Source organism: Gobius niger, assembly GCF_951799975.1.
Source record: "Gobius niger genome assembly, chromosome: 20".
Lineage (NCBI taxonomy): Eukaryota > Metazoa > Chordata > Actinopteri > Gobiiformes > Gobiidae > Gobius > Gobius niger.
In genome coordinates this window covers 733,673-747,372 of record NC_136871.1, presented here as the reverse complement: position 1 = coordinate 747,372, position 13,700 = coordinate 733,673, and the positions used below count along the sequence as shown (strand labels likewise).

The window sequence follows — 13,700 nt, the reverse complement described above, 5'->3', positions numbered from 1 at the left end:
GATGATTCAGGAAGTAAAGCCAAGAGGATCTTTTTCCTCACGTCATCACATTTTTTTTCCATCATTTTTTTGTTGGGTTTTAAACTCATTTTTGTAACTTTTTTTTGTCATTTTTTGTCACATTTTTTGTCATTTTTTTGTCCAATTTTCATCAAATTTGTTATTTTTTTGTCACATTTTTGTAATTTTTTTGTCAATTTTTCATAAATTTTTTGTAATTTTTTCGTCAATTTTTTATCACAGTTTGGTCAAATTTTGTGTCAATTTTTTGTAATTTTTCATCATTTTTAGGTAATTTTTTTTGTCCAATTTCCATCAAATTGTTATTTTTTTTGTCACATTTTTATCACATTTTTGTCATTTTTTTGGTCATTTTTTGTCACTTTTTGTCATTTTGTCGTACATTTTTTATCAGTTTGGTCACATTTTTTTGGTCAATTTTTCATAAAATTTTGGTATTTCTTTGGTCAAATTTTTATCCCATTTTTGTAATTTTTTCGTCAGTTTTTTATCACAGTTTGTCACATTTAGCTTCATTTTGAAGACGGCACCAAAGTAAAGATTAAAAACTAAATAATCACACGTGCCCCTGATGTCGGGAGGTAATCGGTGAAATAAATAAAGGGATGATTCAGGAAGTAAAGCAAAGAAAGCACAGTTTCTCTATTCAACATTTTTTTTATTCAACTTGACCAAAAGCAGAAAAAGAACATTTCGCTCTCAGTGCGAGCATGATTCAGTCCCACATCCCCAACAGAATCGTCATATAAAACACAAATACAAAAAAACAAAACTTCTATTGTCCACTTAAATGTCCAAACTAAATGTTTTTAATCGTTTTTCTGTGTTCTGGTGGTGAAAGAACATATGAAGCTTTTGTGTGGCGCTAAAACAGAAGTGACCAAACGGATCAAACTCAAATACTCTAACTGTGATTGGTCTATCCGACTCGAAGGGGCGGGGCCACCAGGACCACGCCGTCTCCTCGCACGAACAGCATCGGGATGTTTCTCTTGGTCGACTGAAAAACACAAAGGGGAGACGACTTTGGATCGATCGGACCAAAATGGGACCAAAAAAAGGCGACAAGAGAGAAACAGGAAAGTGACAAAAATGCAACAACAAAAAAGAAATGAAAAGAAATGTCAAACAAAGTGGCTACGACACAAGGGAAAAGGTCAAAGGTTTTATCAGTTTGGTCACATTTTTTGTCATTTTTTTGTCAAACTTTTATCACATTATTGTCATTTTTTGGTCAATTTTTCATAAAATTTTTGTCATGTTTTTGTCACATTTTTATCAAATTTTTTGTAATTTTTTGTAATTTTTTCGTCAATTTTTTATCACAGTTTGGTCACATTTTTTGTCAATTTTTTTGTCATTATTTGTCATTTTTTTTTAATTTTTTTGTTAAATTTGTATCACATTTTTGTAATTTTTTCGTCTATTTTTCATAACATTTTTGTCATGTTTTTGTCACATTTTTTTGTCAATTTTTTTGTCAATTTTTGTCAATTGTTTTTTAATTTTTTTGTTAAATTTGTATCACATTTTTTGTAATTTTTTTTGTCACATTTTTGTAATTTCTTCGTCAATTTTTTATCACAGTTTGGTCACATTTGTAAATTTTTTGTCTTTTTTTGTCACATTTTTGTCATTTTTTCGTCAATTTTTCATAATTTTTTTGTCATTTTTTGTCATTTTTTGGTCAAACTTTTATCACATTGTCATTTTTTGTCAATTTTTCATAAAATTTTTGTCATGTTTTTGTAAATTTTTTGTAATTTTGTGTCACATTTTTGTAATTTTTTGTCAATTTTTTTGTCATTATTTGTCAATTTTTTGTAATTTTTTTGTTAAATTTGTATCACATTTTTGTAATTTTTTCGTCTATTTTTCATAAAATTTTAGTGATTTTTATCACATTTTTGTCATATTTTTGGTCAGCTTTCAAATGAAGTGCGGAAACCTTTTAGATTTGGGTAAAGGTGAAGTGGAGAAAATGTGCTTGGTTAAGGTGGGGGTTAAGAGAAGGGCTGAAAGAGATATCGTTATCGTATCGATCGAGATATGAACATTCAAGATATTAATATCGAAAAAGATATAAACGATATAGATTTTCATCAATTAAACTGCACTCTTGTTTCATGATTTTATTTTTCTGAAAAATGCTTAGTTTTCACCAAACCCATAGTTATATCGTATCGAGATATCTGGCATGAATATCGAGAGCCTTAGTTAAGATACGATTTGATACGCGATATATGCAATAATCGATTATATTGCACAAAAATCACCATGAAAAAAAAAACATGCTACTTTTAACCTTTATTTTAACATACCACATATTATTCATCATTTACATGCACTTTGTACCTCTTTTCCTGTGTGTATAAATGATCCTGTGACTCACACACTGACTCTAAAGATCTGTCAGTGACTTTTTAAATAAATAAACAAACCACAGTCCTATTTCAAAAGAATAAATCAACCCCAAATTAATCTCATTCATAATCATATAAACTGTCATTAAAAGTCATGTGTCTGTGTGACAGTGTTTGGTCCAAGTGCTTAAAACGGCAGTGCTGCCCCCTGCTGGTCCCACTGGATTCTTGATCATTATTGGCCTCTATTGACTGTGAAATCAGAGGAGCACGGCTGCCTCATTAATATGCATGACGTCACTCATTAGTATGCACGAGGTCAACAAAAGTATCGTCCTGCAAAATAACACATGCCACTGTGGTAATGTGGGCCGCACAGTGAAGGCAAATGGAGAAATGAAGTTTAGAGTGAGCGAGAAACTTCCGAGGGACTGGCGGAGGTTAGTCTGACCGCAATGAAGAAAACAAAAAAGCTAATGGTGGGCTGACCTGAGAGCCAGACGGTCACAGCAAGAGGAATAAAGGGATGATTCAGGAAGTAAAGCCGAGAGGATCTTTTTCCTCACGTCATCAGGTTTTTTTTTCATCATTTTTTTGTCAGGTATTCAACTCATTTTGGTAACTTTTTTTTGTCATTTTTTGTCACATTTTTTGTCATTTTTTCGGAATTTTTTCGTCAATTTTTCATAAATTTTTTGTCATTTTTTTTGTCATTTTCTTATCACATTTTTATCACATTTTTGTCACATTTTTGTCATTTTTTTGTCATTTTTTGTCATTTTTTTGTCATTTTTTGTGTCATTTTTTGTGTCATTTTTGTCATTTTTTTGTAAATTTTTTATCAGTTTGGTCACATTTGTCAATTTTTTGTCACATTTTTGTAATTTTTTCGTTAATTTTTCATAAAATTTGTCATTTTTTTGTCACATTTTTATCACATTTTTGTCATTTTTTTGTGTCATTTTTGTCATTTTTTCGTCAAACTTTTATCACAGTTTTGTCAATTTTTTGTCATTTTTTTGTCACATTTTTGACATTTTTTTGTTAATTTTTCATTAAATAATTTTTCATTTTTTGTCACATTTTTATCACATTTTTGTCATATTTTTGGCCTTTTTTCGTCAATTTCTTGTGACATTTTTGCCTCTTTCCTTCAATTTTTTTGTCACATATCCATCATTGTTTTCGTCTCATAGCTAGATGGTCACAGCAAGAGGAACGAGTTCAAAAACGAGAGCTTGAAACGCTGCAGTGTCGACATGTCGGTGCAAATGGACATTTTACACAAATCAATCGACCAAACATCAGATTTTAGGCGAACATTTCCCCTTGATCTCCGTTTAAATGAACGGGCTTCGCGCTCGACCGGAGGAACCGAGACAACGCAAAAAGAGGCTAAAGTGGGCGGGCCGGAAATAGGGGGAATAGGCTGCGTTCATGTTCTAGAATTCTATTTCAGTTGGAGCTTCACAGCGTTCTAAAGGCCTGTACTATTATATAGAGGAAAAATGATTTTGTTTTTGAGGAAATGTTTGGTCTTGTACAGAGAGATCATGGACCCAGATCATGGAGATCATGCAGTGAATAGGAAAAACAGGGCCCGATGACATCATCACATTCGAGAACCTGCAACCCAGCCATAGGTTGTTTTCAGGTTCTAGAATGTGATGATGTCACCGGGCCCAGTGGAGGGAGGAGCCAGTTTTTCCTATTCACTGCTTTACACTTTCACAAGTCGGATCTCAAAGAAAATGTATGAATTACAAAAATGATCATTAATATCAGTCACTGGGTCCATGATCTCTCTGTATTAGACCAAGAATGTCCAAAAATAATTGTAACTCTACAATATTATAGGCCTTTAGAACACTGTGATGTCGCCTGAAACTCAGCAGCACCTACGGGAAAGAAACAATAGATTTCCAAAAGAAAATGTCCAAATGTTTTTCCTAATCATTGTCTGACAGTGACTGGATTCACAAACCCAGTCTTTTCTACTGACCAACATCACACACATTGTGAATATTGCCACCTTTTGGACGCCCTAATGAGGAAATAACTGGACCACAGTTCATACGAGCTGGAGCAGACTTTAAACTTAATGACACTTTTTGTTTCGTGTGAATTGGCAAAAGAAATGAGCAATAAACCAAGACATCTTTAAACTATAGATCATATAAGACGGACTCATGTCATACTTATTCATCACAAAAAAATAGTAAAAATAGTAAAACATAGTAAAATTTGTTTCCCCCCAGCTGTTCACACCAAACACACGTGTCCGACCGTGGGCAAAAACCGGCTGGACCAGGAGCTCCGACCGCAGATCATCGTGTTGGGGAGAGATTATCAAAGGGCTCCAATTTGCATAAACAAAACAGAGCAGCATCAGCTCGGCTTTGCTGACGTTAGGGCTGTGCAATTAATCGAAATTCGATTACGATTTCGATTATTACACTAAACGATTACAAAATTAGCATAATCATTTTTTTTTTTTTCATTTTTGGCATTTTTTTCTGGCAAAGCAGACTTGCATTATTTCACGGCGCTGGGATTATTTTACCTTCACTTTTCACGTGCCACGGCTCGTGCTTTTGCCTGACATAAAAACAAACAGCGCTGTGTGATGATATCAGGCCGCGCTGCTCAGCAGGGGGCATTTTTGTCATTTTTTCTGCTGGATTTTTGTCTTTTTTGATGGATTTTTGTCTTTTTTTGATGGATTTTTGTCTTTTTTTGGTGGATTTTTGTCTTTTTTTCTGCTGGATTTTTGTCTTTTTCTGCTTGATTTTTGTTTGTTTTCTGCTTGATTTTTGTTTGTTTTCTGCTTGATTTTTGTTTGTTTTCTGCTTGATTTTTGTTTGTTTTCTGCTTGATTTTTGTTTGTTTTCTGCTTGATTTTTGTTTGTTTTCTGCTTGATTTTTGTTTGTTTTCTGCTTGATTTTTGTCATTTTTTCTGCTGGATTTTTGTCTTTTTTTGGTGGATTTTTGTCTTTTTTTCTGCTTGATTTTTGTTCGTTTTCTGCTTGATTTTTGTTTGTTTTCTGCTTGATTTTTGTTTGTTTTTGCTGGATTTTGTCACTCGCTTTTTTTGGTCACTTTTTAGCTTTTTTTGTTGCGTTTACATCCTCATTTTCTTCTCGTTTTGTGCCTCTGTTTTGACGAAGCTTTTAGATTTGGAGAATTTGGAGAAAACATGTTCAGGTGGGAGTTAAGAGGTTAATCGAGGAACATACTTTGAAATCATTTGTACTTTTATGACTGTTCAGAAAACAGAAAATATTCAGCATCGTTTTTTTCTATGAATAAATATATAAATAAAAATAATCGTTTGAATAATCGTGATTATTATTTTTTCAATAATCGAGCAGCCCTATCTGACGTTTTACAAAGACGACTTCAGAATGAGCTTTAACTTCTGCTCTTGTGCCACAACTGAAGGGAGACAATATTCTAAGACAAAACATTATCATTATTTATAGATTCTTCCAGTTATTCGATTGGTTGAAGGACGGGCATGTTTATATAAGGGGGCCCCAGGGGCGGACTGGGACTGAAAAACGGCCCTGGACTCTGGCCCAAATGAGAGTAAATGCACACTTTCCCAAAGACATATTTTAACCTCTAACCACTGAGTGCATTTTCTCCAGTTCAGCTTTACCCAAAACTAAAAGCTTCTCGACTGGAGAGCAACTGAGAGCAAGTGACTAACTTTTTATCATGTTGTCGCCGCTTTTTTGTCGCTTTTTCATTACTTTTTTTTTCTGGCTTTTCGCCGTGTTTTCATCACGTTTTTGTCACTTTTTTTGTTGTATTTTTGTCATGTTTTTTGTCACTTTTTTGTTGTATTTTTGTCATGTTTTTTGTCACTTTTTTGTTGTATTTTTGTCATGTTTCTTTTAAACTTTTTTGTTGTATTTTTGTCATGTTTCTTTTAAACTTTTTTGTTGTATTTTTGTCATGTTTTTTGTCACTTTTTTGTTGTATTTTTGTCATGTTTCTTTTAAACTTTTTTGTTGTATTTTTGTCATGTTTTTTTGGACTTTTTTGTTGTATTTTTGTCATGTTTTTTTGGACTTTTTTGTTGTATTTTTGTCATGTTTTTTTGGACTTTTTTGTTGTATTTTTGTCATGTTTTTTTGGACTTTTTTGTTGTATTTTTGTCATGTTTTTTTGGACATTTTTGTTGTATTTTTGTCATGTTTTTTTGGACATTTTTGTTGTATTTTTGTCATGTTTTTTGTCACTTTTTTGTTGTATTTTTGTCATGTTTTTTTTAACTTTCGTTGTGTTTTTTGTTGCTCTTCCGGCACATTTTTGTTCCGTTTTCATCGTAGTTTTTGTTGCTATTTTGATGCTTTTCTTTTAAGCTGTTAGATTTGGGTAAAGCTCAGTTAAAGTGATCGTCTGTGTGCAAAATCGACCGCCTGGTTTTGTGAAGTTTTCACAGGTTACACAGCTTTCTGCAGCTAATCAGAGTCAAGCATCCTCCCGTGTCGACCAATGAGACGAGCTTTTCCTGTGAACCAGCCTGTCAGGTCCAATCAGGAGGGAGGGGGAGGGGCTTGATGGTTTACTTTTGAAAATTCTGTTCCTGCTCTCCTCATTTTGCAAACTAAGAAGGGCTTTCTGGTCCAAGAAGGGAGGGATTTACTCTCCTCACTTTGCAAACTTACAGACCATCACTTTAAGGTGGGGGGAAGAGATTAAGGAGAACATTGAGGGGCCAGATGTGTGGCCCTTCTGTGCCCAAATTATGTTTTTTCCCTCCCTCTGCTTCCAACTCTATCCACTCCCCAACTTTCTAAATATTGTCTACAGATTCTGACTTTCATTTAATTTCCAAACCGAGATTCCACATGCTCGAACATCCCTCAGCTGGAGGCGAGAGGTTTTCCCGTCGTTCACAGGAAATGATGTGAAAAGGAGTGATGTCTTTTTCGTTTATCATGATGTTTCTTTTTAATGAATTGTACCTTGTAGAGATGCTCGGGTCGGCTTTTCTGACCCGCACCGACCACCAACCCGACCCGCTGTAGTTTAAACCCGACCCGGAGAAAAGCCTCTCAGTTTCCCTGACATATTAGTAACTAAGATTTTTTCAGAGGGGATTTTGGATATTTTGTTTAGTTTTTCAATAAACTAATCATCAGTGAAAAAATCTGTAAAAACTCAAATTCCGCCTGTTTTTTTGGTTTCAAAGCTGAATAAATCAGGCTAGGAATTAGATATTAAAAAATCCCTCTGAAAAAACCTTCAGAATCTTGTTGTGTCTCAGACTGTAAAGTTTGGACCCGCGCACATTAAAAACCTGCCGCCTGAGTCTCGCTGCAGCTGGACATCACGGCGAGTTTACAGGAGAATCAGCTCTTGATGCTTTGTTTTGCTGCTGCGCCGCTGAGGAACCTTTGAAATCACGAATGGACTCATCAGGAAACGAGGAGCAGAAACTCTCACGAGGCTTTACTTCCACCACGTCATGGACGAGTCTTTCTGTCAAAGGAAACGCAGTTTGGACTAAAGTGGAGCAGCTTCACCTGACGCTCAGAAGCTCCTCAGGTCAGTAAGAGGCTGTGTCTTTGATTTTAGTTTCACTTTGCCTCTTGTTGTTACTTTCATCACATGTGCGTGTCGTATGTGCTTGGACACGGCTATTGTGACGCTTTTGTAGCCGTGATCAAAGTCATACAGAAGGATCGTCCAGGTGACATGATCTAAACATAACATACTATGGCACATTTACCCCTAAAACTAAACATTCAACTAAACACAGTCGACTTTTGAGGCCTTTATGGATAAGAATGAGCTGTATGTAGTAAGACAACAATATAAGGACAAAACAAAACAAGTGCGCTTTGTGACCCGACCCACCCACACCCGAAGTTTGCCGTAATTTTGAGGTACCCGGGTTTCGGGTCGACCCGCGCATCTGTAGTACCTTGTATAGTTCCTCATACGTCTCCTCGTCGATCTCCACTGTGGTGACCGTCTCCTCCACGTCCCCCAGGATCATGTTCAGATGCTGATCATAGGCCTGTAGAACCACAGCACACACCACTGATTCATATGGGATGACATTTAAATCTTAGTTAGTTAATTTATTTTCTTCGGTCATTATGAACATTGAAATCACATGTTTTCCAAAGATCTTAGACATTATACAATAAGAAAACACATACATTAAGAGTTTAATCTAAATGATGCCTGACTGAAAAGGGTTTAGTCTGAAGCTGAGACTTATTCTGCCTCTAAACACTTTTACAAACTGTGACTCTGTGTCCAAAGAGACACATTATACACTTTCTCTAATACCAACGATGGAAACACTTCAGCACAAAACTTAAACTTAGGGCTGCTCGATTATTGAAAAAATAATAATCACGATTATTTTTGTCATAATTGAAATCACGATTATTCAAACGATTATTTGTCGCCTTTAAAAAAATCCATCAAAAAAGTGACAAAAAACATAAAAAAAGTGACAAAAAAATGACAAAAAAATGACAAAAATCCATCAAAAAAAACATCAAAAAAATGACAAAAAAACATCAAAAAAATGACATTTGATGGATGACAAAAATCCATCAAAAAAACATCAAAAATCCATCAAAAAAAACATCAAAAAAATGACAAAAAACATCAAAAAAATGACAAAAATCCAGCAAAAAAAAAGACAAAAAAACATCAAAAAAATCATCAAAAACATGACAAAAATCCATCAAAAAAAGACAAAAATCCAGCAAAAAAGTGACAAAAATCCATCAAAAAAAACATCAAAAAAATGACAAAAAAACATCAAAAAAATGACAAAAATCCAGCAAAAAAAAGACAAAAAAACATCAAAAAAATCATCAAAAACATGACAAAAATCCATCAAAAAAAGACAAAAATCCAGCAAAAAAGTGACAAAAATCCATCAAAAAAAACATCAAAAAAATGACAAAAAAACATCAAAAAAATGACAAAAATCCATCAAAAAAAGACAAAAATCCAGCAAAAAAGTGACAAAAATCCCAAAATTAAAAATTAGGGGAAAAAATTTGAAAAAAAATAAAAAAAAAATGTGAAAAAATAAAAAATAAAAATCATAAAAAAATAAAATTATAATCGATTTTTTGCGATTATGCTAATTTTGTAATCGTTTATTGTTGTAATCGAAATCGTAATCGAATTTCGATTAATTGCACAGCCCTAACTTAAACTCCAACAATCTGAAATGATGCTTTGTTTCCTCGATCGACTTCTTTTCTAATGATCTTCATTCAAGTGTTCTATACGTCTCCATCATGTTTAACTTATACGTTTTCTTAAATGCTTTAATAGTTTTGGAGCCTTAAGTTGAATAAACCGTTCCATAGATCAACTCCTTTGACTGATAAACTCCTCCTCTTAGTATTACTGAGCGCCAGAGGTTTCTGTAGCAGATCAGCTCCTCTGAGGTTGTTTTTAGATCCTCTAGTTTGAAACATCTCCTGTAAACACTGAGGGAGCCTGAGATTGTGAGCTTTGTACATCACCACTGCTGTGTAAATTTTAAGATATTTGCACTTCTTAAAGATATAAAGTAACGGAGAGAGTCTGCTCCGGAGCGACTGCTTTCGAGGAAGTTTTCTCCCGCTAAAATAAAGTTTCACCCGAGTCTGATTCTTTCTCCCACTAGTGCGGAGACAAACACGGCGGAGGTTCTGCAAGATACAACTCCGCCCCTTTCCCCTCGAGTCTCCATGGAGACGGCTGTCAATCACAGCACAGTTCAAGGGGATGAGAAGTTTTGCTTTTGAGAGCACACAAGGAATATTTAAAGGGGGGGTATTCTGCAAAATGGACTTTTTCCAGCTTTCCATCCTGTTATTCTGTCACTCCCTCATTAAAAACATGCCTGAAGTGTTGCCTTGGCACATTCACGTATTTCTGAGTAATCTGTAAAAACTCTGATGGCGGCCATTTTAGGGATAGGTTTGCCTGAGTCCTCCTAGGAACGCCCCCACCTCCTGGAGACGCCTCCGAGCTTTGGTCACCAGCCGAGTAACCAACCACTGCTCCTCAGCAGAACCCCCTCCCCACTGATGCCACAGACAGCGTGTGGAGGGGGCGTGTCTAAAGGCTCAGAGGTTCTTAAAGAGACAGAGGCCTATTTCAAGACATTCACTACAGCCATTTTGAGAGAGACATTTTATACAAGGCAGTTATTCTAATTTACTGCATTTACAGACCAACAGAAGGTTTGTCATCATTGTAGTGGGATATAGACTGGTGCTATGTGATTGGAAAAAGCAGAATACCCCCTCTTTAAAGCAGAACACCCCCTCTTTAAAGCAGAACACCCCCTCTTTAAAGCAGAAATAATAGTGATTTTAAAAGGGCCTAATTGTATAGCAGGACAGAGGAGTTTTCTTCATTATGAAAGATCAGGAGGCCTTTTAAGTTTACTTCCAATAAAATCAATACAAATCGTAATCGTCCAAACTGAGTAAAACAAAAAAATGATTGAGATTTTCTTTTTTGGCCACATCGCCCTACGCTAAGCTCCAAGTCTCCCCTAAAGGAACTTCAGCAACACCAAGACTGGAGTGAAATGAAACATCTTGAAAATCTTGTTAAATCCCAGACTGGAAAGTTGTGATTCCGTAGGATTATCAGTGCTGAGGTCGTTGCATGAGCGGAGCTAAAACCTCAGGCCTGAAGTCTAACGAGCGCTCATGCGTCTCACTAAAGTAAAAGCACCATATTTAGATTATAGCCTCATCGCGGACGCCCTTCAGCACATGTGGATGTAAAGTCTGTCAATATTTATGAATGAAAACCCGCGGGAAAGACGGCCTTTCTACTTCCGGGTCGCCCCCACCTCGCAGACAAAAAAACATCATCAAATAAACATCATCATTTTTATATCTGACATGAAAACTAAGATGTAAAGGGAGGAAAACAGATACAAATCTCCACTTCCACCACTGCGGGAAACATCAATACTTTCACCTAAAGTGTCTCGCCTTAAAGGGATACCGACATGTCAGACGAGTCATCTGTGTCGTCCCATCTCTCCTAAAAAGAGAAATACAGCCAGTGGTTCCACAAAAACCCTCTTAAAGCAGGACGTACGTGCAGCCTCCCTCTCAGCTCGCGGTCGTTCCTCATTTTGACGTAGATCCGCTCGTCCAAACTCAGCCGGATCAGATCCAGCGGCTCCTCCACCGTGTTCGTGGTCGGCTGCTGGAAAACAAGTCAATCACGTGATCAATATATTTGTGAGCACTTGTGTCGTAGTTCAGCTCGGTTCCAGATTAAACCTGTTTTTTATCATTTAAATGAAAAAAGTCAATGGGATTTTCTGATTCAGTGGTTAGTCTTGTTTTGAAACACTTCTTAACTTGTTAGCCTAACTTCTTACATGGACAAAATACTGGGTTATTGTTACAGAATTTCTAAATCTACATGAAAACAAGACTAGAACTGCCTTAAAGAGGGGGTGTTCTGCTTTTTTCAATCACATAGCACCAGAGTAGTTCAACAGCCCATAAATACAGAAATAGCCAAACAGTGCTAACAATGCTAATATGATGCTTCAAGTTAGCATCGTGCTAACGCTAGCTTTTTTTTTTTCCACTTCTACTGAACAATCTGTGAATAAACATCCATATGGATCCAAAGTAACACAAGCGAATTTTCCATCACAGCTCTATAAATTCACAAATTTAGTCTTTCAGCCCCACCATTTATTGTAAGCACTCAGCATGTTAAAAAAAAAGTGACAAAAATCCAGCAAAAAAAGTGACAAAAATCCAGCAAAAAAGTGACAAAAATCCTGTAAAAAAGTGACAAAAATCCTGTAAAAAAGTGACAAAAATCCTGTAAAAAAGTGACAAAAATCCTGTAAAAAAAGTGACAAAAATCCATCAAAAAAATGACAAAAATCCAACAAAAAAGTAACAAAAATCCTGTAAAAAAGTGACAAAAATCCAACAAAAAAGTGACAAAAATCCAACAAAAAAGTGACAAAAATCCTGTAAAAAAAAATGACAAAAATCCAACAAAAAAGTGACAAAAATCCTGTAAAAAAATGACAAAAATCCAGCAAAAAAGTGACAAAAATCCAGCAAAAAAGTGACAAAAATCCAGCAAAAAAGTGACAAAAATCCAGCAAAAAAATGACAAAAATCCAGCAAAAAAAGTGACAAAAATCCAGCAAAAAAATGACAAAAATCCAGCAAAAAAAAGACAAAAATACAACAAAAAAGTGACAAAAATCCAGCAAAAAAATGACAAAAATTCTGTTAAAAAAAAAAGACAAAAATACAGCAATAAAGTAACAAAAATGCATTAAAAAAGTAACAAAAACACATAAGGGAAATAAAAAGTGACGACAATGGCAAAGAGGGGAGAAAGCATTTAGTTTTGGCGGGGGGTAAGAGGTTAATATGTAGTTTTAGAAGTACGTATTTATGCAAATTTGGGCCAGGCTGGTCAGAGTCGAGGGCTGTTTTTCAGTCCCAGTCCGCCCCTGGAGGCCGTGGTCATATTAAAACGCGGTGTTTAACTTTATTAAGGTCTTAATCTCTGCGTAAACCATTCAACGCTCAAACGCATTTTAATCGCTTGAAAATCGTGCAGAAAATGTTTAACATAAATTGTGAACAGGAAAGCAACGAGCTGAGCTAACCGGGCAGTCACACCGGCTGTGGCTTTTCAACACGTTTCCACGCACAAAAGACCGGATATTACAGACGACAATGAAGGTTTCATAAAAGATCTACAGATGTTTCGTCTCTGGCTGAACACAAAAGGTCTTTAAAAGGTGTTTAAAGAAAGAACGCGTGAGAAAGAAGAGCGCGGAGCTGCACAAACCTGCTCCACTTCGTCCGCCATGCTGTTTGAGTCTGCGTCAGACAGTGCGTCAGTGCGTCAGCGCGCGTTCTCCCGACGTGCCGCCGTCAACTGCGACACCGAGGGGACGTACTGCGCGTGGGGTGCCAGATCCGCGGATATCACGCATTTTGTTGTTTATTCTATTTTATTATTTTATTCAGTTAATCGGAAGGGTCTCAATGTGCAAATCGTACTGATGATAATAATAATAATAATAATAATAATAATAATAATAATAATAATAATAATAATAATAATAATAATAATAATAATAATAATAATAATAATAAAAACATAATAATAATAAGAAGAAGAATAAAAAAATGATAATAATAATAATAATGAAAATAATAAAAAATAAAAAAATATAATAATAATAATGAAAATAATTAAAAATAAATAAAAATAATAATAATAATAATAATAATAATAATAATAATAATAATAATAAA

The 13,700-nt window shown here is 35.2% G+C and overlaps 1 protein-coding gene across 1 annotated transcript; it reads right to left on the bottom strand.

The window, feature by feature from the left end:
- Positions 1–903: 903 nt before the first annotated feature.
- On the bottom strand, positions 904–13,262 carry lsm3 (LSM3 homolog, U6 small nuclear RNA and mRNA degradation associated). Its single transcript, XM_079579366.1, has 4 exons — positions 13,228–13,262; positions 11,485–11,595; positions 8,324–8,419; positions 904–1,021 (listed from the first exon to the last, which is right to left on the bottom strand). The coding sequence occupies exons 1-4, from the start codon at positions 13,246–13,248 to the stop codon at positions 941–943; spliced, it is 309 nt and encodes a 102-aa protein (XP_079435492.1). The 5' UTR covers positions 13,249–13,262; the 3' UTR covers positions 904–940.
- Between the last annotated feature and the right edge of the window lie 438 nt (positions 13,263–13,700).

Bases quoted from the DNA above. Each gene is read 5' to 3' on its own strand.
- lsm3 (XM_079579366.1), bottom strand. From the start codon at position 13,248: ATGGCGGACGAAGTGGAGCAG. The intron at 11,596-13,227 runs GTTTGTGCAGCT...CTTGTTTTCCAG, and splicing joins TGGCGGACGAAGTGGAGCAG to CAGCCGACCACGAACACGGT. The intron at 8,420-11,484 runs GTACGTCCTGCT...GTGGTTCTACAG, and splicing joins AGCTGAGAGGGAGGCTGCAC to GCCTATGATCAGCATCTGAA.